This window comes from Gigantopelta aegis, unplaced genomic scaffold (genome assembly GCF_016097555.1).
Source record: "Gigantopelta aegis isolate Gae_Host unplaced genomic scaffold, Gae_host_genome ctg1775_pilon_pilon:::debris, whole genome shotgun sequence".
In the NCBI taxonomy this organism is placed as follows: domain Eukaryota; kingdom Metazoa; phylum Mollusca; class Gastropoda; order Neomphalida; family Peltospiridae; genus Gigantopelta; species Gigantopelta aegis.
In genome coordinates, this window is record NW_024532787.1 from 70,382 (window position 1) to 95,616 (window position 25,235).

Below are 25,235 nucleotides of genomic sequence, written 5' to 3' on the forward strand. Positions count from 1 at the left end.
TGTAGTCATTGAGCACAATATGGCGTCATTCTGGTTGTTAAAAATTGAACCTCACAGCTATCAGTAATATGATGACTGACAAGTGCAATGTCATACAATTGCTACTCATGCGCAATGGAGGCAAGGATGTCATTATCGATGTTTGTCGTGAGTGCCTTGAGCCCCGGTCGACAAGCTAACCATGGCTCTTTTAGGTGCTATGTTTGATCAATTGAATCATGCTTACAAGACCCTGGGTGGTTCTGCCAATGATCTTACTCCTGGTCGTCGATATCGTAATGCGTTAGGTCAAAGAGAGATCTACACACAAGTATTAGTGCCTTTTTCAGATCGTGCTGACATGCCTTATCATTATCTAGTTGCCGTGACGATAGAATATATCCGATCACTTCACAAATTCTCAATAGCTGTTGAAACATTTTTTGTTTGAGCTGGTGATGACTGTGTTAAATGAGAACAAATGCTTCTATCAACTTCATCAGTTTTTACAATATCACATTATCAGTGATTCTAAGCCTTTAGCCCTGCTCTTACTCTCCAAAGAATTAGTGTATTCCCCAGCAACACAACTAGCAATGGATATGTTTAAAAGTCTAGGTACAGCTGACAGTGAAATTATTGATATTTTAATTTCAAGAGGACAAATATTGTCTGCTTTGAGATTTGTTAAGTCTTCTGGTAAATCGATACTATTTCTGCCAGAGTTTTTCTCGAGGCAGCTGCTAATGAGGACGATCGTATGCTCTTTTATACAGTATATAAATTTTTTGAGGAACGTAAATTAAGACTACGTAAGCGGAAAGATTTTCCAGCTGATGAACAATGTATGGAATATGAACAGCTGTTTAGGAAATGGTTGAAAATGCTGAACTTTCTATTAATTAATCTCTTGCTTTATTTTATACCAATAGTGTCATTATGTAGTATTAATTAATTGCATCCTATAATTACTTAATATTCCTCTCTTTAATAATTGATGAATTTTAAGTCATTATATACAATTATGATAAATTTTCTTCTTTAAATTAAAGAAATGTATTTTTAATTTTGCAATGATAGACAGGCAACCTCAAGATCTCCAATACTGCAGTAGGAAGTTTAAGACTTACTAATAATACTAAATGGGTACCTAATGTCACCAGATGTATGTTGACATTTCTGTTGAATAAAACAAATCCTTTAAAATGTCACTGTCACATATAGTACTATGATAGTTAAAAGCTCGGTTTTGTCTATTGATATCTTAATGAATTGATGCTGTTACATATAGTTAAAAGTTTTGTTGCTGGACAATTGATATGGTTTATATGGATATATATATATATATAGATTTTAATATATAGTAAATGTGCAAAAAAATTACAATTTGATTGGCCTAAGAATTGATATATCACCCATTGGTTGCTATAGTTACAGTCTGTGAGTAACTTTAAACTGTAATTTCACTTCTTGCTAGTTCTAAATATGTTAAACAAGATAGTCACTATATTGTAAAATCATTCTTGGTCAGCATTTTAGTGATATAAAAAAAAGTGTCATTATATATAAATGTTTGATTGTTTGGTAACTTAATGATCATTTTTGGTACAAAAAGTGTTAGACTTGATAGCTGATCAGTTTATTGTTACAAAACACCATGGTGTGTGTGTGTGTGTGTGTGTGAATTATAGATTATCATACTTTATATTATACTTCATCATATTCAATTTATCAAAATATATAGTGCACATGTATGGTATAGTTCTGTTATGCAGTATTACCACATAATAGAATTCCCAACACTTACCATTAAAAACATAAACCTGTTATTTCATACAACATAACACAAGATTGTGTATAATCTAAAAATATAAATTAATTTATTATAATGAGTGTATTATCCATTTCTTTATGTTCATATACAGATATAAAAAATCTTAGCAGATCTAGATAAAGGCACTTACCAGTAAAAACAAATAAAAGTCTGTCTAAATGTGTCAATACACATCACAATAGTATCATAATCCACACCTTTGCAAACTCACATTCCACATATATAGTAGGTGACAAACTCTGTATTAGCGTATTATTTTAAGTTGGTATGACCAATAAAATTATAACTAGACAGATCATAGACTCCACCTCTTACATCAAATTTAATGATTACATAATTTTTGCTTTAATATAATATTTGCCTGACCAATTACAGGATACAGTATAATTTTAGCTACTCTGACTAAATATTTATAGGATTAGCATTTTGCAGTATAAGAAAAAAAACAAGGGCAGATCAATAGTCTTAAATTTACAGATTATGTTGTCAATGATAATTAATAATGCTAGATTTAGTTTTTAATTTCAATTTACCGGCATAAATATAGGGGCGTGGATGATCAGTTTGGTACCCACGTGGTGGGAAATTGTAGTGTAGTGTAGGTCAATGTGAGCTGTAAATTATGTGCGAGCTTGTGTCTTTGAGATGGTGTAATTCGGTGGAGTTCTGAAAATAATAGCAGAGATTGAACGATAAGCAAGGTCAGTGCATTTGAGTCTGTATATATATTAGGCTACTTACCGCGTGTGAGCTGTTTCTATCCGACATCTTCTTATTCAAACCTATATTATTTGCAGCATTGTATAATCATCTGTTTCAAGTGTATTCTCGGCTTTGTCGTATTTTTGTGATCTTTTTGTTGCAGCATGCGTGCGTTTCAATTATCAGTGATTGCATTCTTGTGAAAATCCCATTTTAGCTTTTGTTTAATTCATAATTATATATAATAACATTTTGTGTAAACTGTTGAGCTTTTAGTTTTTTCAATGAGTAATTGGACACCTTACAGTATTTCTTCAGAACAGCATCAACCTACTGTGCTAGTACACCATCATTTCCATTACCTGATCCACAAGTGTGTCACTCTGCCCAGGTAGGCAGTCAAAATTCATTACCTTTCGAACATGTAAATCCTTCTTGTCAAGACTCTCCATATACATACCAACTGACACATCAGCCAATTATTGTTCCAGAACATGCCTCAATTGAAAGCCCAACTGATCAATTTCTTAATCTAAATCCTCAACCCTTTTTAAGCCCAAATCCTTCGCCCCACGAACCTGGCTCCGCACATTCCTAGTCCCCATGACATGCACACGCCTCCACCACCCTGTGCTTTAGTTCTCCACGAAATCAATCATTTACTCCTTCTCCAGGGCTCATGGCTCCGCTAAATTCACCTGAACAAATACGCAATCTGTCTATGCTTATTCCGACCCATTGAGTCATTCTCCGCATTTTTTGAATCCTCAGAAACAGCCATCATCATGTTTTAAACCCTTCTCATCATGACTTATTTATTCCTCCCACCATTCAACCTGTAACTAACATCAGATCAACACCTTCTCCTTCAAAGCAATCACATTTGATATCTTCACAAATTACTTATGGGACAAAGAGTTTCCTCTCCTTTAACTTATTCTCAGTTAACTTCATTAGCACCTTCAGAATGGTCTTCAGAAGTACCAAGAACTATGTCACAAACTGATGCATATTCTCAGTGCATGCATCAGAATCAACCTCACATATCCAGGCAATCCAGACACTGTCACTGCCTGTGTCTCAGACAGATTCCTCTACTATACAACCTTGTTTTTTCTTGGTCTGGAAATACACCAACTCTTCACTCTCATTCTCAGCCATTACAGCAGATTTCAGACGTGTACCAACGTAGCTCTCCTCTTACTCACACACCATTGTCTCCTCTACTTTTACATCTGGAGGACAATGGCTTCCAATATCAGGATACTCGTATGAAGAAGCAACCCACAGCAATCCTCAACACCCTGTTCAATTACAGACTACCTACCAATATGGCATAATCCTATATCTTCACAGTGGACTAATTGGATCCACATCAAAATGTACCCCAGAGTCAGTTGCTATTTTACAATATCCTCAACCATTTGTTCAGCAGCCACGTTTCTGTCCAGTGCACCATGTTCATGTCACCCTCCCTTCTCAGCCAACACAAATAGACCTGACCCTATTCATTCAGCAAATATTGCTACTCAGAGTAGCAGTCAAAGTGCAAGGCAAACTCCTATACAATGTGTTATGGGATTATAATGATTATATCCAAAACAAGGTCTTCACATCTGCTGACATCAAACGTTTAAAATCTTTTGCTGAGCACTTTAAAGAACAACGCCTCAAATTTCGATACACTCAAGCAGATGTTGCTCATCAAGTCTCAATAAGATATGGTTTTTCACTCTGTGAAGGACGTGTGGCATTATTTGAATCAGGCTCTCTTTATGGCCACGAAATGGCTAGCATAAAATCACACTTGGAGTTGTGGTTGATGGACACTGCTAGAACGAGAGGTTTTAGTGAATCCCAGCTCAAGGAATTGTCCCAGTGGTTGTCTGGATCCAAGAAGGGTAAAGAGACATCGGACTTCAATCGATTCTCTGCAGAAGAAACTGTTAGAACGCGAGTTTAGAGAAAACTACAAGCCCGTTACTACTCAACTTAATGACATTGCAATTCGTGTTGGAATTGACCGTGCTGTTGTGCGGAAGTGGTTTTGTAACAGGAGACAAAAGTATAAAGCTGATTTTGGTAAAAGTAGCATATATGATGATGATGAAGAAGAAGAAGAGGAAGAAGATGTAAACATAAACAGGACAGGTCGCAGGAACCTGAAAGTCCTAGTAGCTTCACAAGATGATCTTAAATCATCATAATAATGTTAGTTCCTATATCATGTGAAGTAATATGAAAAATATTGTAATAGACTGAATTGATGCAGTTTTAATGGCTGTCCCCTCATTTTTGGTATCACTGAAAAAAGTTCATTTATTTTGTGTTTGTATGTCATCCAATTTATTGTTCCATTATATCACTTTATTTTATCAAAAATTATATTTATATCAAATTTATTATATTTTGTGTATTATATTTTTGTAGTTTGTTGTTATGTTAAATTATTTCTGTCAATGTAAATATGATGATGATTTTTGAGAGATTATCAAATCTAATTATAAATTATTGATTCAAATTATCATTTCTTATTATTTTTGTCTCTCATCATTTTTCCATTCAGTAAGATTTCTTTAATTCATAATAAAAAGAAACTTTTATATCCTAAACATTATTGATATATCTTTCAATATACTAGTTATCAACAGTGCCACAGGATGTAAGAGATATAGACAGTGATGTCATGATCATCATACTACACTTGACATTTGAGGCTTCAAGATTTCCAGTTTCAAAAATTTTTTACTAAATCAATTTATATGACAGATTTTTTGATCCTTGCACAAAGTGCACATACATCCTGAGAGACACTATTATGCGAAATGATTATGTTCAGTCTGCATGTCCACAATTCTTATCCCATATGTATGTACTTATTATGGTATTATTAAAATCAGACATGAAAACTTTAAGTGTCTTTGTCGTTTTGTTCTTATTTCTAGCTGACCTAAGCTTTGCTATTTCTTTGCATGACATTGATCAGTGCATACAACACATCATTCTCTTCTCATATAGCATCTCCTTTTTTATTTTTTTACTATTAATTTCTATTATTTTTAGATTTACAATTGCATTATTTAATGCATTAAACAATAATGAATTATACATTTTTGCTCACTGATCTTCAATACACATTTATTGAACATCCACAGACTTACAGTCATGTGTTTCATTTTGCATTTTATCATGCAAGTTCTCTTCATATACACACACTGCTGTCAATATACTAAACACTGCATAACTAAAGAAATAGAATGTTCCAAAAGTAGAAAGGATTGACTAATATGCAAATATATATTCAAAGTAATCGTCTGTTTTAACACAGTTAAAATTTCAATTCAAACTAGCAAAATGGCGGTAAAAGCTAGTAATAGCTACATAAACAGACGACAATGCAGTGACCACATAGCTGATACAAAATAACCACAATGTCAATATTCATACTTAGCTAACTATACATACTTTGCCCTTTACAAAAGTATACAAGAGCCGGTCCGTACAGTATACACTGTTATGAATGGTATGCATATTAAGGGATAGTCAACTATTGTGCTTATAATAACAACAGCCCGAAATCCAACCTACGCAAATTGGATGATGTACGTATGACCAGTTATAATATCTTACAATATAATATACGGACATCATAATTTATAATGATTGTCCTGTCTTATTTTTAATTCTAATTTTTGTACTGTGTATATAATAATCCTGTACAGACCAAATTTAGATTGTTCGTAAGAAGTATTATGAGATGATATCAGTGATGCATCAATTAATGTACAAGTTAGTCTCTCCTGTTTAGTATGGTCAACACAGCTATAACTCAGTAATGAGTGATATGAAGCCAACTGGCCTGCATCAGTTAGGATCTCTTAGTGATGCTAATAACTTTTAAACCACATCTGTGATATTTAGGTAGTATTATTAACTGATTATTTTAATAATATAAGTATAACAATGTGAGTTTGTTGTCAGTGTTCATTTTAACTGGCTGACTACTTCAGTGAAGAAATGACTACATCATCAATTATTTGGGACATTTCAGTATGATTATATTAATAGTACATAATTATATTAATTTATAGATGATTGGAATTCCAGGCAATTATCATGAATAATTATATTATTAAACTATTATTATTATTATTTGGTGTGGGGTGTGGTAGAAGTCTTAAATTCAACAAGGGTTAAAAATTGTTTAAACTATGTATGTCACTCGTTTATTCCTCAATGTCTCGATAAAGTGCTTGTCTGTAGATACATTGTCATCCCATCCCCTTAGACTGTTGCTAGGCAACTATAAACAAAGTCTTTCTTATTGTAAGTGAATATAAGTACTAACTACATCTATGTTTTATTTCTCTCTCTCTCTCTCTCTCCTAGTTACACAGCAATATTCAACTCTTAGTGAAAGATATCAGAGTCTTATAGCAGCTGATAATTTACAATATGATAAACATCAATATGAAGTAGTTACTCAATTAGAACAATTACAACATGATTTAAAGAACTATGCACCAACGCCATCATCAACTCAATCTAATATTCTTCAAAAGGTTAACAAAAGATATAATAGTTCTATAATATAGTTCTCACCATTTATACTATATATCTATTAATCTGTTTAACTGTGATCCTTCAATGCATCTATCCAATTATAGAGTTACAAGTCCATTTTCATTCAGTATATTTTCAGATTATCATTTGTCGTCCATTAATCAATTCTATTCATCTATCTCTTCCACTTACTTTATGCATCCATTCCACTTACACTCACATTATGTGTCCATACAATGAATGATGCATTTGTCCATTTAGGTTTTTGGTTCTAGGTCTCAGGAAAAACCCAAACAAATTAAAGGTGTTTATATGTATGGTTCTGTAGGTAAGATATGATTATATGAGCAGCTGTATTTGTTAATGATTTCTTTTCTATTTGATAGGTAGTGGTAAGACAATGCTGATGGATATGTTTTATGAGTTAGTCCCTCTCGTTAAGAAAAACAACGAATTCATTTCAATGCATTTATGTTAAGAGTTCATGATAGTGAGTAATGGATGTATGGGTAGATGAGTAATGGAGACAATGGATGTATGGATAGATGAGTAATGGAGACAATGGATGTATGGATAGATGAGTAATGGAGACAATGGATGTATGGATAGATGAGTAATGGAGACAATGGATGGATGTATGGATAGATGAGTAATGGAGACAATGGATGTATGGATAGATGAGTAATGGAGACAATGGATGTATGGATAGATGAGTAATGGAGGCAATGGATGTATGGATAGATGAGTAATGGAGACAATGGATGTATGGATAGATGAGTAATGGAGACAATGGATGTATGGATAGATGAGTAATGGAGGCAATGGATGTATGGATAGATGAGTAATGGAGACAATGGATGTATGGATAGATGAGTAATGGAGACAATGGATGTATGGATAGATGAGTAATGGAGACAATGGATGTATGGATAGATGAGTAATGGAGGCAATGGATGTATGGATAGATGAGTAATGGAGACAATGGATGTATGGATAGATGAGTAATGGAGGCAATGGATGTATGGATAGATGAGTAATGGAGACAATGGATGTATGGATAGATGAGTAATGGAGACAATGGATGTATGGATAGATGAGTAATGGAGACAATGGATGTATGGATAGATGAAGAGATGGTTGGATGAACAGAGCAGACAAATGGATGAATGATGATGATGATGGATATATACATATTAATGAGCATTATAGAAATGATTTTTTTTGTAGGGATTCATAATTTTAAAATGAATTTACCAAAACCTTCTGGACGTGAGAAACCCCATGCTTATGATCCTATTGGACCAGTAGCAAGAGATATTGCTCGACAAGTACAGCTATTGTGCTTTGATGAATTTCAAGTTAGTATGATAGATGGATGGATGGATGGATGGATGGATGGATAGATGACAAATGGATTAATTCATCTTCTGTGAAGGTACATTCCCATATCCATAGGTGACAGATATTGCTGCTGCTATGATCTTAAAAAGATTGTTTACAGCATTATTTGAAGATGGTGTGGTTGTCGTGGCAACATCCAATCGACCACCAGAAGGTAGACAGACCACTCCTTAATCTATTAATTATCTTAATAATTAATTAATTAATTAATTATCTTAGTATATTAATAAATTATTATTAACACATAATATTTTACTAACTGTGTAGCTAACTAATGCATTCTTGTCATTACTTAGATCTTTATAAACATGGTCTGCAAAGAGGTAATTTCCTTCATTTATTGATATATTAAAAGTAAGTAAGTATACACTAGAATAATAAATCAAGTACATGTATATCATTCCCTTTTGTCTCCTAGCAACATTGTCATGTGATCAAACTAGACTCAGGTATTGACTATAGGCAGTCAATACTAGCAACAGCTGGAGGTGTATATTTGACGTACGTTGATGACATTGTAAACCACAAAACCACACCCACAGACACACATTAACAATATTATACATGTATTTTTATGAGAATAGAAGTCGATGGGTGGCAATAATAATATTAGTGTTAATGAATGATAATTTTGATGACTCTTTAGTCTACTTAGTTACTACATGTGTGTTGTCATAGCAACTATTACCATGGTAACAATCAGCATTACACCATTACCAATGCAACAACATTCAAAACTGAGTCACAGCTAACATCAAGCATATTAACTGCAGCTGTACTACATTAACTGAAGTACCACTTGACTAATTAATTAAATTAAAACCAATTAATTTAAATTAAAAAATGTTAAAAATGTTGTGATAGAAAAACAATATTAAAATGAACAGACTTTATTTTAGTATTCTAAATTTTGTAGACCAAATTCAACACAAAATAATGAGAAGCTAAAGAAAATATTTGAAGAATTAGCAGAAGAAAATGAATCAGGTTAATTAGTTAATAACTAGTTAATTAACTAGATAACCATATAAATTTACTGTGTTGACTGTCCAATCAAATTATTGCAAGTTTGATGTCTGTAGTTATTATATCTGGTTACTTGATTGGTTTGTTTTTAATTTTAATATTTATATATTATATTATTTAGATACCAAATGACAGCTAGGAGATGGACAGACAAGCATTTAAACAATACTGATATATATACAATAGATTTAACTGTAGATAACATGGAAAACCAGAATTGATAAAACTCCATTGTAATAACCATAAATAACCATGGTAACCAGAAATGATAACTGTAGATAACCACTAATAATATCCATGGTAACCAGAAATGATAACTGTAGATAACCACTATAATAACCATGGTAACCAGAAATGATAACTGTAGATAACCACTAATAATATCCATGGTAACCAGAAATGATAACTGTAGATAAACCACTATAATAACCGGGTAATAAATGATACTGTAGATAACCCTAATAATATCCATGGTAACCAGAAATGATAACTGTAGATAACCACTATAATAACCATGGTAACCAGAAATGATAACTGTAGATAATGATGATAAATATAAAACCCATTGATGAGAACCATAGATAACACCAGATAACCATGGAAACCAATAATGACCATAGATCATTATGATAACACTTGTTTAAATTCTTTTTTATTTCTATAGAAAATTGTTCCCAAGACTCTTCACTTTTTAGATCGTAAATTATATATAAAGAAAACAAGTGATAACTTAGTCTATTTCAACTTTTCTGAGCTCTGTGACCGTGTGTGGTGAATAAATGGACAGATGGAAAATTGACAAATGGATGCATTATGAAGCAGATGGATGGGCTAACATACCAATAAATGGATTAATATATTATGTAATATTCAAAGCTATTACATAATATCTATCAAAGAATAAAAGTATATTAAATAACCTCATTTACATTTATAGCCTCTGAGTGCAGCTGACTACCCTGGAAATTATGCCGCCATTTTAACACCTTTTTTCTTCAAGACATTCCTCGTATGACTTACATGATGAGACCTCAAGCTCGACGCTTTATCACCCTCGTTGATACCTTGTACGATCATAAGGTACTACATGTAATATTACATTATCGATACAGTACATATAGAGACTTCATGTACTTTGACTATGTCTCTTTTTCCTTGTAGGTCAAGTTAGTATGTACTGCTGAAGGGTCTCCAGCTGAATTATTTCGAAGACAAAGAGGATATGCTACTAATGACGAGACACGCATTTTTAATGGATGATTTGGGATTAATCAGGTATGAATGGATGGCGGAATAATGACAGATAGATGAATGGACAATAAGACAAGCTTACCACAATTGACTTCATGACTGATGAAATTTTTAGATATTACATATTACCTGGTCTTTTTCCTCTCTAGTCGGATGCTGAGTCGCATAGTCTCTTCACACAGAGAGGAAGAGATGTTTGCATTTGATAGAGCAATCTCTAGATTAGTCGAAATGCAAAGTGAGGATTATTGGAATGCTGATATAATATGACATCATTATTTATTATAAATAACAGTCATCATTATAGACCAGGTACAGTCTATTGTATTCTACTGTGTATACACAATGGTCATAAAAATATCTTTAGATATTGTTTTTATTATTCATTTATAAAGTAATCACAAAGTGTATTTAAAAGCAAAAAATGATCACTTAAAGACAAGTGAATAATTTATACAAAGTGTTATTTTAACTAGGGTGTGTAACAAACAACAAACTATTACTTAATAAGGAGATATATCTAATGGATCTCTGAGTCCTGAGTGACCACCATCTGTCTCAATTTCATTATCGCCAATCGGCTCATATCCATCTTTTTTATTGCCTCTTATCCACTTCATCTTTATCACATCATAACAATAACTCAGCGCATTTTTAAATTCCTGAGCTCGACGTCTAAGACATCGCATACGATGACCAGCCAGCATAATGTGATACAGGATGATACCAATTGTTGGTATCAGAGCTAAAAAGGAGTGACATTCACAGTGATGTAGTTTTCTGGTCCAAATCCTAACAAAGTTATCAATGGGTAGTACTAGAAGGAATTGAAAAACATAAATCTAAATAATTGATAACTGTATTTTGAAAAGGCATTTGACTAGCTGGATCAGAGCAAAGATAATTAAAATGATTATAGAGACTAATACTTGTATTTTGCCTGTTCCTAACACAGGAATAAGTAATTGGAGAAGACACATCATAGCCAATCTAAGTCCAAACCAATAATACATCCCTGATTTGTATGGTCCTTGAAAAGCATTAACAAATGGTCGACAATAGTGTGCAAAACAGGGATTTCTTAACAACATTGCACCGAAAAAATCCAATCAAAAGACCAGGTAATGTATACACACATACTGCCAGTAAAACGGACTATTACCAATACAAGATGTCTACAACGTTCTCTCCATACATTATCTCTCCATTAGAATACCCATATCAGACTCGGATCAGAGCAGTTGTCGTAGTAAGCCTTTGTAGGTAAAATAATATTTAATGAAGCAACAAAGACTTCGCTGTACGAGAAATACATCAACGTCGCAAGAACTTGGACTGAAGATCCAACAGCCCAATTTGCAATTGTTGAAGAACAATTACTAGCCAGAATAATAATACCGACAAGACCCAAAGATAAAGAGGAAAAATGAATAGAACAGCTGCTTTTGATAATGAATCCAAAACCATTCCATAGACATACAGGAGCAAATAGCCAGTAGTTTAATGCAGATAATATAATGATGGGTATTGTACCCAATGTTCCTGTTTTGTAAGGGCTTAAGATAACTATAGAGAAGATATCAAGCCAGAATACCAGACCTCCTATTGTCCCATTCAATAGTGAACTTAAAAATATACAACAACAGCACAAAGACGACTCCACTAGTAGGTAAACTGGTATCTCATACATTATTGGCCTGTTTGTACATTTATAGCAATCTTGTGAAACCCATCACATGACTGTAACCCTTTCTACATTTTCCACAGAGCATGCCATGACGATTACCTCTGCAGAGGTCGTCTCATGTTTGTAATTGAGATGGTCTGTGCGCTTCTTTCATGATGCAATAATCCGGAGGAACAACTAGGAGAAAAAATGATATCTGCATTTTTCTTACCAATCCAAACACCCTTTGGAACAAACTATTGTGAGTGATTGTATATCACAATGTTCTATACCATGTTGTCTAAGAAATGGACTACATTTGCATATGCCTGTCTCATTATCAATGGAAAAAACCACTAGGGCAATGTGGTGTTATGTTTAGATTGAGTGACAAGTTAGATACTTGACCAACAACAGCTAAATGCAATTCCAAAAAGAATATTGTGTTCTAATCTTTGACTTTGCAATGTATAAATCAATTCAGTACAAGTGTTGCTGTATACTTGTTGTATTCTCTGGCTTAGAGGAATGAGATCGCTGAAATCTTTAACCTTCTTATTTAACCTAAGTAAGTATGCTTCAACTGCTCCATAGGTAAATGATCCATTCAAATCACGCACAAAGACACCATATTTTATAGTGGAACCAGGATAAGCCACAGTTTCTGTATATTCTTGTTGTATGCATTGTTTGCTGATTACATTGGTGCTTTGATTGCAAAGACATATTTTCACTGGTACACTAGCCACTGATGGTAGTCCATTATCAACTTCATCATTAAAACTGAATATACTTAAGTCAAACAAGTTTGATATCATTAGGCTGGAGAGTTTGTTGGGAACATTGATACAAGGGTACAGCGTAGATAGAATTTCCCGCTAGGATTGCCGAGTTGTTTATGAATTTTGATTGTAGTATTGATATCAGATTTGTTATTTTCACTTACTAACTGAATTGCACAAATTTCTCTATTTGCAAACAAATTGGTATCATCTTCAGCATATATTGCACCGCCAGCAAACAATGCATGATTCTCTTCAAACAGAATCTTTGAATAATAGTAAATGTATAAATGTGATGATTGTTTTAGATTAACTGCAGCAACATAATTAGCACGATTGTTATAAAAATATTGTGTTCCTTTAAATAGATATCTGTATTAAAGGCTTGTATAACAGATCCACTTTGACTTGAAAAAATTATTCGAAGTTCCCTCAAAACTAACAGAAGATATGTCTTTGAATATCATTTTACCTAAATTGAGAGTGCTAAAGGTCGATGGAAAACTGCTTGTGGCATCAAGTGTACAGTTGGTTATAATAAGATTGAATTGCTTTTTAAGGGAACAGATGTCACTGCATAATTTTGAAGAACGTGTCTCTGCGTACAGAAAAGGGTATGGTAACCGATGAATATTCGTTGATAGTAGGTATCTGTTAAGAAAATAGTGATTTTAACATTTTCATATGATTGGATACACCCTGTAATTCCCATGTAAATAATGCCAAAATTACTTAATTTATTTTGGTTTGAGGTTTCAAATGTACTGAAACTATAATGATAGAAAATTACAACCTCTAAACATGACTGGTTTGCCACTCTGTCTTTTTTTTGTTAATTCTAGTGTGATTGCGATAAATGCTAATACCTATTGAATTCGGAATGTATCGAGGAGCACCATTTGTGTTGCTTTCGATATGAAATTCACTTCCAGAAACTTCAAGACTTGATTCAAGTGGTGCATTGTAAAAAATTGCAAGCTAAGCTACCAAAATACTTTGCAACGTTCCACCTAAAAATTGTATTATAAATTGTGATTTTAGCAGCATAAGTTCCTTCATTGAAGACAGCTGTAATTGTTCCACCAAAGGTGCTTATTGGAATATTGTTTGAATCCATAATGTTAGGAAAGTCTGCATACAAACTTTCTGTTTTTGGGATATTAAGGTTATATTCAAAAATGACTTTTTTATTGTAAAAGTGGAATTGATGTTACTTTCTGTTGTCATACAATGATGTGTTGATGATGAGTGTTTTAATGGGACATAATTCAGGGGTCCTGTAGTAAATGATTATTCCAGAACCTGAACAACTTATAGTATAATTTGATTGGCATTCTCTTCTGTGATAGGAGACATTCATTGTGATAGTCTCCAGAACACTTTGACCAGTTGGGTTGATAAAAAATAGCGGCAAACCCCAAATAATTGCTGATAGTGATGTTAGTGAGGTATATATTAGAGCATCCCTTGAATAGCAAGGTTGTGAATTGGTTGACATGGAAATACATTGGTCATTTGGTGACTGAGAAAAATATTGACTTGGTAATCTACCACCACACGAAGAGAAATGAATATTCTGAAGATTTAGTGTGTGTATATTAAAGAAACCTAGTCCAGAGTTGGGTCGTGTTGAATTATCATCACCACAACTCACAGTAGCTAGTTGAGTTGAGTTACTGGTTAATGTTAGATTCTCTTTATTTCTGATGAGGCAGATGTGTGACTGAACTGGTAGGATATGTTCTTGTGAGTCTAAAAGATATAGAGTTGCATGAGGTTTCAATTCTTTCTGACCTTCTTCACAGAGGTAGTACTGAAGTGAAGATTTGGGTGAGGACTCGTTGACAATGATAGCGTGAGCATATTTTTTTCCTCTATAATAATAAAGAGCAATAATAGTAGAAGCTTCATTGTGATGACAAAGATAGAAAATGTTAGACTTTTGTTGTGGTTGAAATTGAAGGTCTAAGGAGTGGATGTTTTCAAACTGAGCAATAATCATAACTTTATATAAACAGATTAAATGTTGATTATTTGACTGACTTGAGGGGAATTATAGTAAGTATTAAACTTTTTGATTTGTTGTTATAACAACCAAAATAATGTTTATATTCTTAATAATACCAACCAAATTTGTGTAGCTTCTTCCTATAACTCTCTATGTTAGTAATTGTTTGTTAGTGTGGAGGATATTGACCAGGACTTGTTTCTGTATCTCTTGATGATCATTGGTAGCTGGAGGTGAGAAAACGGATGGATAGATTAATGGATGTATGGATGCACAGCATCAATAATGGATTAACGAAATGATTGATGATGGTTTAATGGATACATAGTCAGTAAATGTTCAATTAACAAAGCAGCCATTGAGCAATTATATGTTTATTTAACTTATTAAAGCAACATCTTGTTATATATTATATGTGTAATATGCATGCATCATATATATATATATATATATATGATATTTGCTCAGATACGATACATATATTATTAATTAATCATAGATATATGTGCTACATCTATACCCTATATGGTAAAGATATATATATATATATATATATATATATATATGTGATTAGTGAATACAGGTGTCTCAATATATTAATTTAATGTGTTATACATACATGATACTATCAAAACTGTATCATATATTAGACATGTGTTATCAAAAAATCATACATGAATTAAGTGCATTATTGCTATTCTACTGTATCATATATTAGACATGTGTTATCAAAAAATCATACATGAATTAACTGCATTATTGTTACTCTACTGTATCATATATTAGACATGTGTTATCAAAAATCATACATGAATTAACTCCATTATTGCTATTCTACTGTATCATATATTAGACATGTGTTATCAAAAATCATACATGAATTAACTGCATTTTTGTTATTATATTATAAATTGTGACCTGATTTGCAAAAAAGGGCCACTTCTGTCAAAATAAAAAACATCTCAGTTTGGTATACATATAGTTGATATATATGCATAACTATTCTATATGTATGCAGTTGTTCTATTATAAATTATTTATAATTAATAGTTTATAAGTTGTTAGTTAATCAAATTTTATATTATTGGTAGACTATACAAGAATAGTAAGTGTTTTTCTAGCATATAGATAAACCAGAGCCAGCAAGAACAGTATAAATTAATTACATTGTTTTTGTAAAAATAAATTAGTAAAGTTTCATAGCATTAAAAGAAAAAGTACATAAACTATTTATTATGTATAACACACTGATCAATTCATCCAGTCTACGACTATCTTCTCTCTGTCTCATTTCCTTCAACTTCCAGCTTCTGATAAATCCTCTTTAAACGAGCAAGGTCTCTCACAGCTTCTTGTTCCATTACCACAACAGCTAGTCCATTACGTCCCAATCTACCAACACGACCAACAATATGTAAGTACTCGCTAGCATTACGAGGGACCTCCATTAAATACACCGTCTCAACAAAAGGGAAATCAAGACACGGACAGTTTTTCAGTTCCCACAGCCATCTCTATATCACCATTCTCAAATTGTTCCAAGAACTGGCCATAATTCTCTACTTTTGTGGCTTCTAAATAGAGAGGCGTTGCTCGGATACCCATGCTAATTAAATCATTAACAAATTGATTAATAGGAGCACCACGGTGAATAAAAACTATAGCTTGTTTGAAAACAATGTTCACGAAAGTGTTCCACCATTTTTTCAAGTTTGCCACACCAACAATGCCTTCTTTAAATAGGATATATTGATGACATATACTAGCAGGTACTGTCATGTTAATGATTGTAGATATAATTCTTGGAGAGTCACCCCAGCCGATCTCTGCTAGCTCCTCCCTAAAACTGGTTAGGAATGGTTGCTGAGGGTACATATCAATTGACAATGGGTCATCTTTGTTAAATGTTCCACAAGGACTCGTGTGTGGTTTAGGATGTAATTCTCGAGTCTTTTTTAACCGCCATGATATTTTCTTTGATAATGATCTCAAAAGATGATCACCTTCGTCAAGAACCAATCTTCGAAGACATTTAAATTTCTCTGTTTCCCTTTCTATTAATTCTTGTAACAATTTAGGAGTTCCAATAACAATATGAGGTTTAGTTTTACGATATATGTCAAACAGTTCCTCTTCATTATGGCCTGAGAATAATACACTCACACGACGTCTGTCCTTCTTTTTCCCAGCCAATTTTTTTGCCAAATGGAATATTTGAGTAGCTAGTTCTCGAGATGGAGTTACAATCAATGTCGTCAGACCGGATCTTGTATCTTGTAAAGCTGGTATGAGATAGGTGAGTGTCTTTCCTGAGCTGTTTCAGATTGTATTATACAAGGATCATGTGAGTTTAATGTATGTGGTAATGCTAGTGCTGTATCGGAGTGGGTGTGATCAATTTTTCTCTTGCTAATGCATGACATAGACGTGAAATAACTCCAATGTCTTGAAACAGTTGTAGTCTCGGAGGTTGTAATTGTATGAGGTAAATCATTTAGGGTGGTCTCCTCAGTAATTGGGATTCCTTCACTGATATAATTAATTGTAGTATTAGCATTCCTCCTGATAAGAGAAGAGCTGAGATATCTGATAATGACGTTCTGTGTGAGTAATCTCGTGTGCATCTCGTGTGAACAGTACTCCTTGAAGGCCACCAACAAAGCACGTGTTGTTGCATGGCGTATAAGTATACAGCACTTTTCCGTATACTTTCCGTATAAATTTCAGTCAAACTACCTCCACTCTAACACAAGGAGTGTCTCCCTTGTTAGGACCACCGTTTCGATAACTTAAGGCTAAGATGCTGTTTTATTTACTCACACCTAAAATGTCAGTTGATCCAGCTGCTTTGAAAGATCCTCAAAGATTTGTACCGAACCATGTAAAAGGTGGTGTCAACCTATGACATTTTTTGGTGCTAACTTTTTCTATCAGGTATTGCTATGTTTCCAGAATGGTTAGAAGAGAAACTACGTCCAATTGATGACGCTATTATTGAGTTTGTTCAGTTCTTTCATAATCCTTTTATCATTGTTGTAACACAATGCATTAGTAGTAAGTTGAATGGATGATGAATGAATGTATGGATGTATAAATGAGATGGAAGGTTGGTTGAATGGATGAATGGATATTGAATTGATAGACAAAAGGATGGATGTCTTAAATAATCCTATTTTAACAAAAGCAGTTGAACAAATGATTTTATAAAGTCAATTGTGAGACAAAGACCAGATGAACTAAAAACAGCTGGTCCCCATATAACATATGTAATGTGTTTTCCTTTGGTTTTCCATAGTGATCTATTCAGTAGAAGTAGCAGCCATTATTCCTTATTTTTCTTATCTTTCTTTGGTTGGGATCGAGCTATATTACCAGTATTAAGTCAGTCTGTTGTCTTGCTTATCCTCTCTCAATTACCCAAGCGATTTATTTGGAGATATCGACCATATATGGTCAATAGAGCGAAAATGGTAATCTCAGTATACTTCAGTATATTTCTGTATACTAATCATGTTCTGTACATAATTATACTTGTATATTGTGTAGTTTGAAAATATACTAAATACAATTTGTCTAATTTGTAATGTCTGTGTATTAATTCATCCATTAATTCAGCAATCCATTCATCCATTTATGTATAGTGTCAATTTATGTATCCATCAATTCTATTCATCTCTCTAGTATCTATTCTCATTGTCATCATTTCATTCTTCCATATATCCAGAATTCATCATATATATCCATTCATTCTTCCATATATCCATTCATTCATTCTTCCATGTATCCATTCATTCTTCCATAATCCATTCATTCATTCCATATATCCATTCATTCAGTCTTCCATATATCCATTAATTCATTCTTCCATATATCCATTAATTCATTCTTCCATAATATCAATTCATCTTTCCATATACCATTCATTCATCTTCCATATATCCATTCATTCATTCTCCATATATCCATTCATTCATTCTTCCTATATCCATTAATTCATTCTTCTATATATCATTCATTCTTCCATATATCCATTCATTCATTCTTCCATGTATCCATTCAGTTTCATATATCATTCATTCATTCATTCCATATATCCATTAATTCATTCTTCCATATATCCATTAATTCATTCTTCCATATATCCATTCATTCTTCCATATATCCATTCATTCATTCTTCCATATATCCATTCATTCATTTTCCATATATCCATTCATTCATTCTTCCATATATCCATTCATTCATTCTTCCATATATCCATTAATTCATTCTTCCATATATCCATTAATTCATTCTTCCATATATCCATTCATTCTTCCATATATCCATTCATTCATTCTTCCATATATCCATTCATTCATTCTTCATATATCCATTCATTCATTCTTCCATATATCCATTCATTCATTCTTCCATATATCCATTAATTCATTCTTCCATATATCCATTAATTCATTCTTCCATATATCCATTCATTCTTCCATATATCCATTCATTCATTCTTCCATATATCCATTCATTCATTTTCCATATATCCATTCATTCATTCTTCCATATATCCATTCATTCATTCAGGGTGCAGTGGATAAAACATCGTCATTTCCAGCAAGAACTGTTACTTGCGGTATTGTATTTACTCATATCATCAATTTGATCTACAATGCTTATTATGATCCTTCTGAGAAAGCACTATTTATCTTCTATATGGTTATAAACATGTGTTTACATTTTGACTGCTATTCTGACCAGCTGGAGTCGAGTGAGTTTCTTAATTGTTCACGTTAAAAACCATAGTAACAATTAAATTAGGTATGTGTGGTATATTACAAGTGGTTTAGTATAAGAATTATAAAAATTTTCTCAACTATTCTTATTAAGATCAGAGATCAGATAAGAAGGAAGAAGGTGTTCATTGTATGTTACTATGGAAACACTGTGTGGAAAGTCATATGACACACACATGATATAGTTCCATAAATTAATAGTAATATCGGAGCAATATTATGTAATAATTACGGAACTACTCCAATACATGTCTGGGTTGTCATCAGAATACACCAATAGAATATCCTATAGGAAGATTCAATCCTGTCCATAATCCCTTAGTCTCATATGAGATGGGATTGTGGGATCTCAAAGGAATTTCTGATGGCAAATCTAGGCAATGTGAAATTACCTCATTGGTAAATCTGGATAACACTGGAATTATCAAGAGGTAATTCCAGTGTTATTCAAATTTACCATCAGAAATTCCCTTACATTGATGGTAACTTTCACAGTCTATTGAAGTTATTATTGTAAGTGTAACTAAAAATTTATTAGAACTGAATTGAAGCTATAAATTACTACTAATATTGTAGTGACAGTTAATTACAAGGAATTTAGCTATTTAAATATTAATGAAGTGGACATGTTTATCTTCACAAAGAAGTCTACATAGTGTGTTTATGGTTGTCATTGAAAGCTTACAGCACAATACCATAAATAGTACAGAATAAGCACATACAATGATACCACAGAACTGTCTCAATATAGTAATTATATACTTAATATCATACTCTGATATATATACCGTAAATGTCAAAATTTTCGTGGCTCAAAACTCTCGTGTGTAAAATTTTCGCGAACTCATAATTTCGCGTTTTGTGTCAACCGCAAAAAATTTGATTATTAATTATTAATTATTCGCGAGTCTAATTTTCGCGTTTTGTGTCAACCACGAAAAATATAACTACCTCGAAAATTTGACATTTATGGTATTGGAATATACTGAAATATACTAAACGAAATGTATATTGGAATATACTGGAATATACTGAAATATACTTACTGAAATATATATTGGAATATACTGAAATATACTGAGCAAGCTGTGAATTAGTAATATGATGTTAATGCATTGATATGAACCTACACTGACCAAAAACAAAACCAGTGTATGTGAATGATCATTAATTATTCATATATTTTTGTCATGGTAACATCTTAATTACGTGTACATGTACTGTTGTGCTAATATACATAATGGTAATATGAATACTATTAGTTTCCATGGTGATATATCTTATTTCATTTAGATTACTTTGGGAGCACACTATCCTTCAGACTGTCTTGTGGGAGTATTTCAGGTATTAATATATTGGCCATGTATCCATTAGACAATTTATATATGCATAATTTTCTATAAATTTATCTATTATTCCTGTCCATCACTTCATATAAACATTCATCCGTATATCTATTGGACTCCACCCATTCGTCTGTCTATTAGATTCTGCTATCCATCTATCTGTTTGTCCCATTAATCAGTTTATCATCCATTCATTCGTGATCCATTCATCCATCTATTGTATTGTATCTATCCATCAGGGTATCTTATCGTGTCTATTAGGAGAAGTGTTCAATATATTCTACTCATGTCCTAAACAACTCTTAAGAGCAAGTGGTAATATTATTTTTTATTATTATATTAACATATTTACAAATATACTCATTGTTAGTACAGAGTACAATGCACTATGATTACTCATTTAGTACATTATACACTTAATATATCTACAATACTTGACAGCTGTACCTGTGATCACCATGTGATATTCAATCCTACTCAATTCCTGTTATTGGATATGCTTCAATGATACATAGTGTGATACATGGATTCCTTCAAGTGTTCAATAATAAAACTGCCATATGATAAATTGTAGAGTATATAATTGTTGTTTCTACTTGACTTGCTTGCTTCCTAAGATTGTTTTGTACCAAGTGAGAATTTATATAGATATAATTGATGTTGTATGTTTGGAATTGTTTTGTTATTGTTAAAAGATACACTTTTTTTGAAATTGAAAAATGAAATGTATAAATTATAGTATGAGAACGATAAACAAAGACCCTTGGTTTGAAGTATCTTGTAATTCATCAAAAAAACCAGTACCTATTTACTTAATAACTCAAGTAGTTATAAAGTATACTTAATAACTTGCTATTAATAAAATATTGTTATGTTGTTTGTGTTATTGTTTTATAGCTATTGTTCCGTGGTCATTTGATAACATTGACTATGTATCGTTTTTACAAACAACTTTAATTGGACTTGTATTAGTACTTGTCTCATCTATAAAAATCTGTATCTCTATGGAATAAAATAACCCTTATTTCAAGGTGAGGTTACTTGTGGTATTATATTATTATGGTAAGTTACTGATGTTTAATAGTATAGAGCATACTAATGGTAGCTATCCTAGGTTACTATGGTAACTACTGATGTTTAATAGTATAGAGCATACTAATGGTAGCTATCCTAGGTTACTATGGTAAACTACTGGTGTTTACTAGTCTAGAGCATACTAATGGTAGCTATCCTAGGTTACTATGGTAACTACTGATGTTTACTAGTCTAGAGCATACTAATGGTAGCTATCCTAGGTCACCATGGTAACTACTGATGTTTACTAGTCTAGAGTTTTACTAATAGTAACTATCGTATGTCACTGTGGAAAATACTGATGTTTGCTAGTCTAAGAGTTTACTTATGGTAGCTATCTTAGGTCACTTTGGTAAGTACTGATGTTCTTTTTTTAGTCTTCTTTCCCAAGTCTTGCCTTTGCTAAACTTGTATGTACGACAACGTATCCATCAGCACCTGAAGAAAAAGCATATTATTTAGAAGATGTAACAATATTTGTTCAACATTACATCATATTGTTTGGAATATTTGGTTGTGTTTTGGTACGTTTTGACAACTTAACCTATTATACTTGTCTTCTTATACATCCATTATTGATTTATACATCCATACTCTATGAGTCATGTATCCATTTATATTTTTATACATCCATTATTGATTTATACATCCATGCTCTATCAGTCATGTATCCATTTATATTTTTATACATCCATTATTGATTTATACATCCATACTCTATCAGCCATGTATCCATTTATATATTTATACATCCTTATAATTTTATTTGTACATTTATTTATTCATACGTCCATAAACCATGATTTTTCACAGGTGTCATACAAGTACTTAAGGCCAAACAAAGTGGGAATAGCAGCAGCTGCTTATTACCTTGTCTTCCATACCACTCTCCTTGCTCTCCTCATGTTCCATAGACTAGTTAATGTTGTTCCGGAAACAAAATGACTTTAAAATTGAGAATGGGATTGGAGATTTAGACTTAAATTGATATACTTAGGTTGGTATGAGACTGAGACTAAGTTGTGTTGGTACAGGAATGAGTCCTCTAGTATATATACATGTGTGTATAATTAAAGTTATAATTTAGGTTAATTTAGATGAAAAAAATTATAGGCTTTTTTCATTGTTTTATTCACTCATCATTTACAAATTTAGGTTATATATATATTATAATATTATTATTATTGTTAATATATTTATTTTCATTTTTATTATAATGTAAAACATACAATGAAAACCTTCTTTCATATCTGTCTTTATGATGTGTTTTTACAATTAAGTGTCTTAGTGCTTCATTTTAAAATGCAGGCATATGATAGCTAGTCATAAATGTACATTAATCTTCCATTGGCTTGGAGAGAAAGTTTAATAGATTTGCAAAAGGCAGTGGAGAAAGATTTTGTGCAGTGTAGCATTGTTACTGTTCATACTTGTATTCACAAAGTCCATATGGATTTTTGAAGACTTTATATTAGTGATAATTTGACTACCTTAACTGGAATTAAACCAGCCAGTGCTAGCTTTGTAAAAATCTGGACTTTGAAATGTACAATTTCATGCACTCAGTTCAGTTCTATAATTAGAGCAAACAAATTATAAGTTTACATTTTTATTTTTATTATTTTTATATTATATTTGCCATTAATAAAATTGTATATTTACACATGTTGCTGTGTTACATGTAAATATACTGCTACTAGCATATTATGTCAAGTATCACTATACAGAGTGTAAGATTCTTTGAGCTTGAAGGTGACTGCAATTTGTGAAGTCTCTCTCATTTGTACAGATCCCATCAAGTTTGTTAATATCTTGTGAGAGTATTGAACTCTAAACTTAAAAAAAAACAACAAACAATTAATTGAAAAATAATTAAACAACAAAAATAAAAAAAATTGAAAAGAATTTGATTAGAATGGACTGATTGGAGAACTAGTCGAATGTTAAGTTTCTAACATGCTATCTCAGCAATCATTGTTTTGTTCATCCATTGACCAATCATGACTACATAACATCCATAAACTATAAAGAGTTCCTTTGACACTCCCCTCTCAATACTCTTGTTCTTTGGCACATTCTATGATAAAGTAAGTGAGTGCAGAGTAACACTAAATCAGAAAAAAAAACTGTCTCAATAGATGAAGATCTTGAGAGTCAGTCAAAGAAGAGAGAGAGTCTACTCAAAGGTATGCAAATTCACAGACAGGTTGGCTAGGCGGGAAAATATCACGAGCACGCACACAGCAAGGAACAGCAAACGCGTGACCACTACTATTTTGGCGGGAAAAGATTACATTGCACGCGTAAAGAGAACAGCAAGACAGTAATAGTTTTAAATTAATTATTAAAAAAAAAATTATTAATTAAATGGTATATTTTTGCTAAAAAACATTAACGATAATATTATACAAACTAATAAAGTTCTTTTAATTTTCCAAAACTGTTAACAATCAAAATTGTTAACAATAAAAAAATGATCTATAATTATTGGTATAATAATGTATAAGAATTCAGTGTCATTGTAGAAGTTAAAAAATCTATAATGTTTGATTTGAAGATTAATTAACTTAAAATAATTGAAGATAAGATGATTGACTTTTGACAAAATTTAGATAAAATGTTTTTGAGAACTTCAATATAATAAATTAAAAACAATATAATAAATTAAAAACAAGTATAACAAATCATAAAGAAAAACATTAAAAAAATACAGAAAAAAAAAGAAAATAAAAAAAATACAGAAAAAAAGAAAATAAAAAAAAATTAAAATAAGACAGTCTTAGTAGTGAAGAGTCCCCAAGAGTCCTCCAGTAAGTCCC

General features: G+C 32.2%; 1 protein-coding gene across 1 annotated transcript; it reads left to right on the forward strand.

The window, feature by feature from the left end:
* The first annotated feature begins 4,301 nt into the window (after positions 1–4,301).
* Positions 4,302–11,026, forward strand: LOC121391138 (AFG1-like ATPase). The gene is given in 12 exon segments (XM_041522865.1): positions 4,302–4,416; positions 6,905–7,077; positions 7,340–7,406; positions 7,465–7,517; positions 7,520–7,568; positions 8,306–8,436; positions 8,534–8,633; positions 8,776–8,811; positions 8,814–8,833; positions 8,898–8,996; positions 10,487–10,572; positions 10,906–11,026. Coding segments are annotated over 12 exon segments (1,050 nt in total).
* The last annotated feature ends 14,209 nt before the right edge of the window (positions 11,027–25,235 follow it).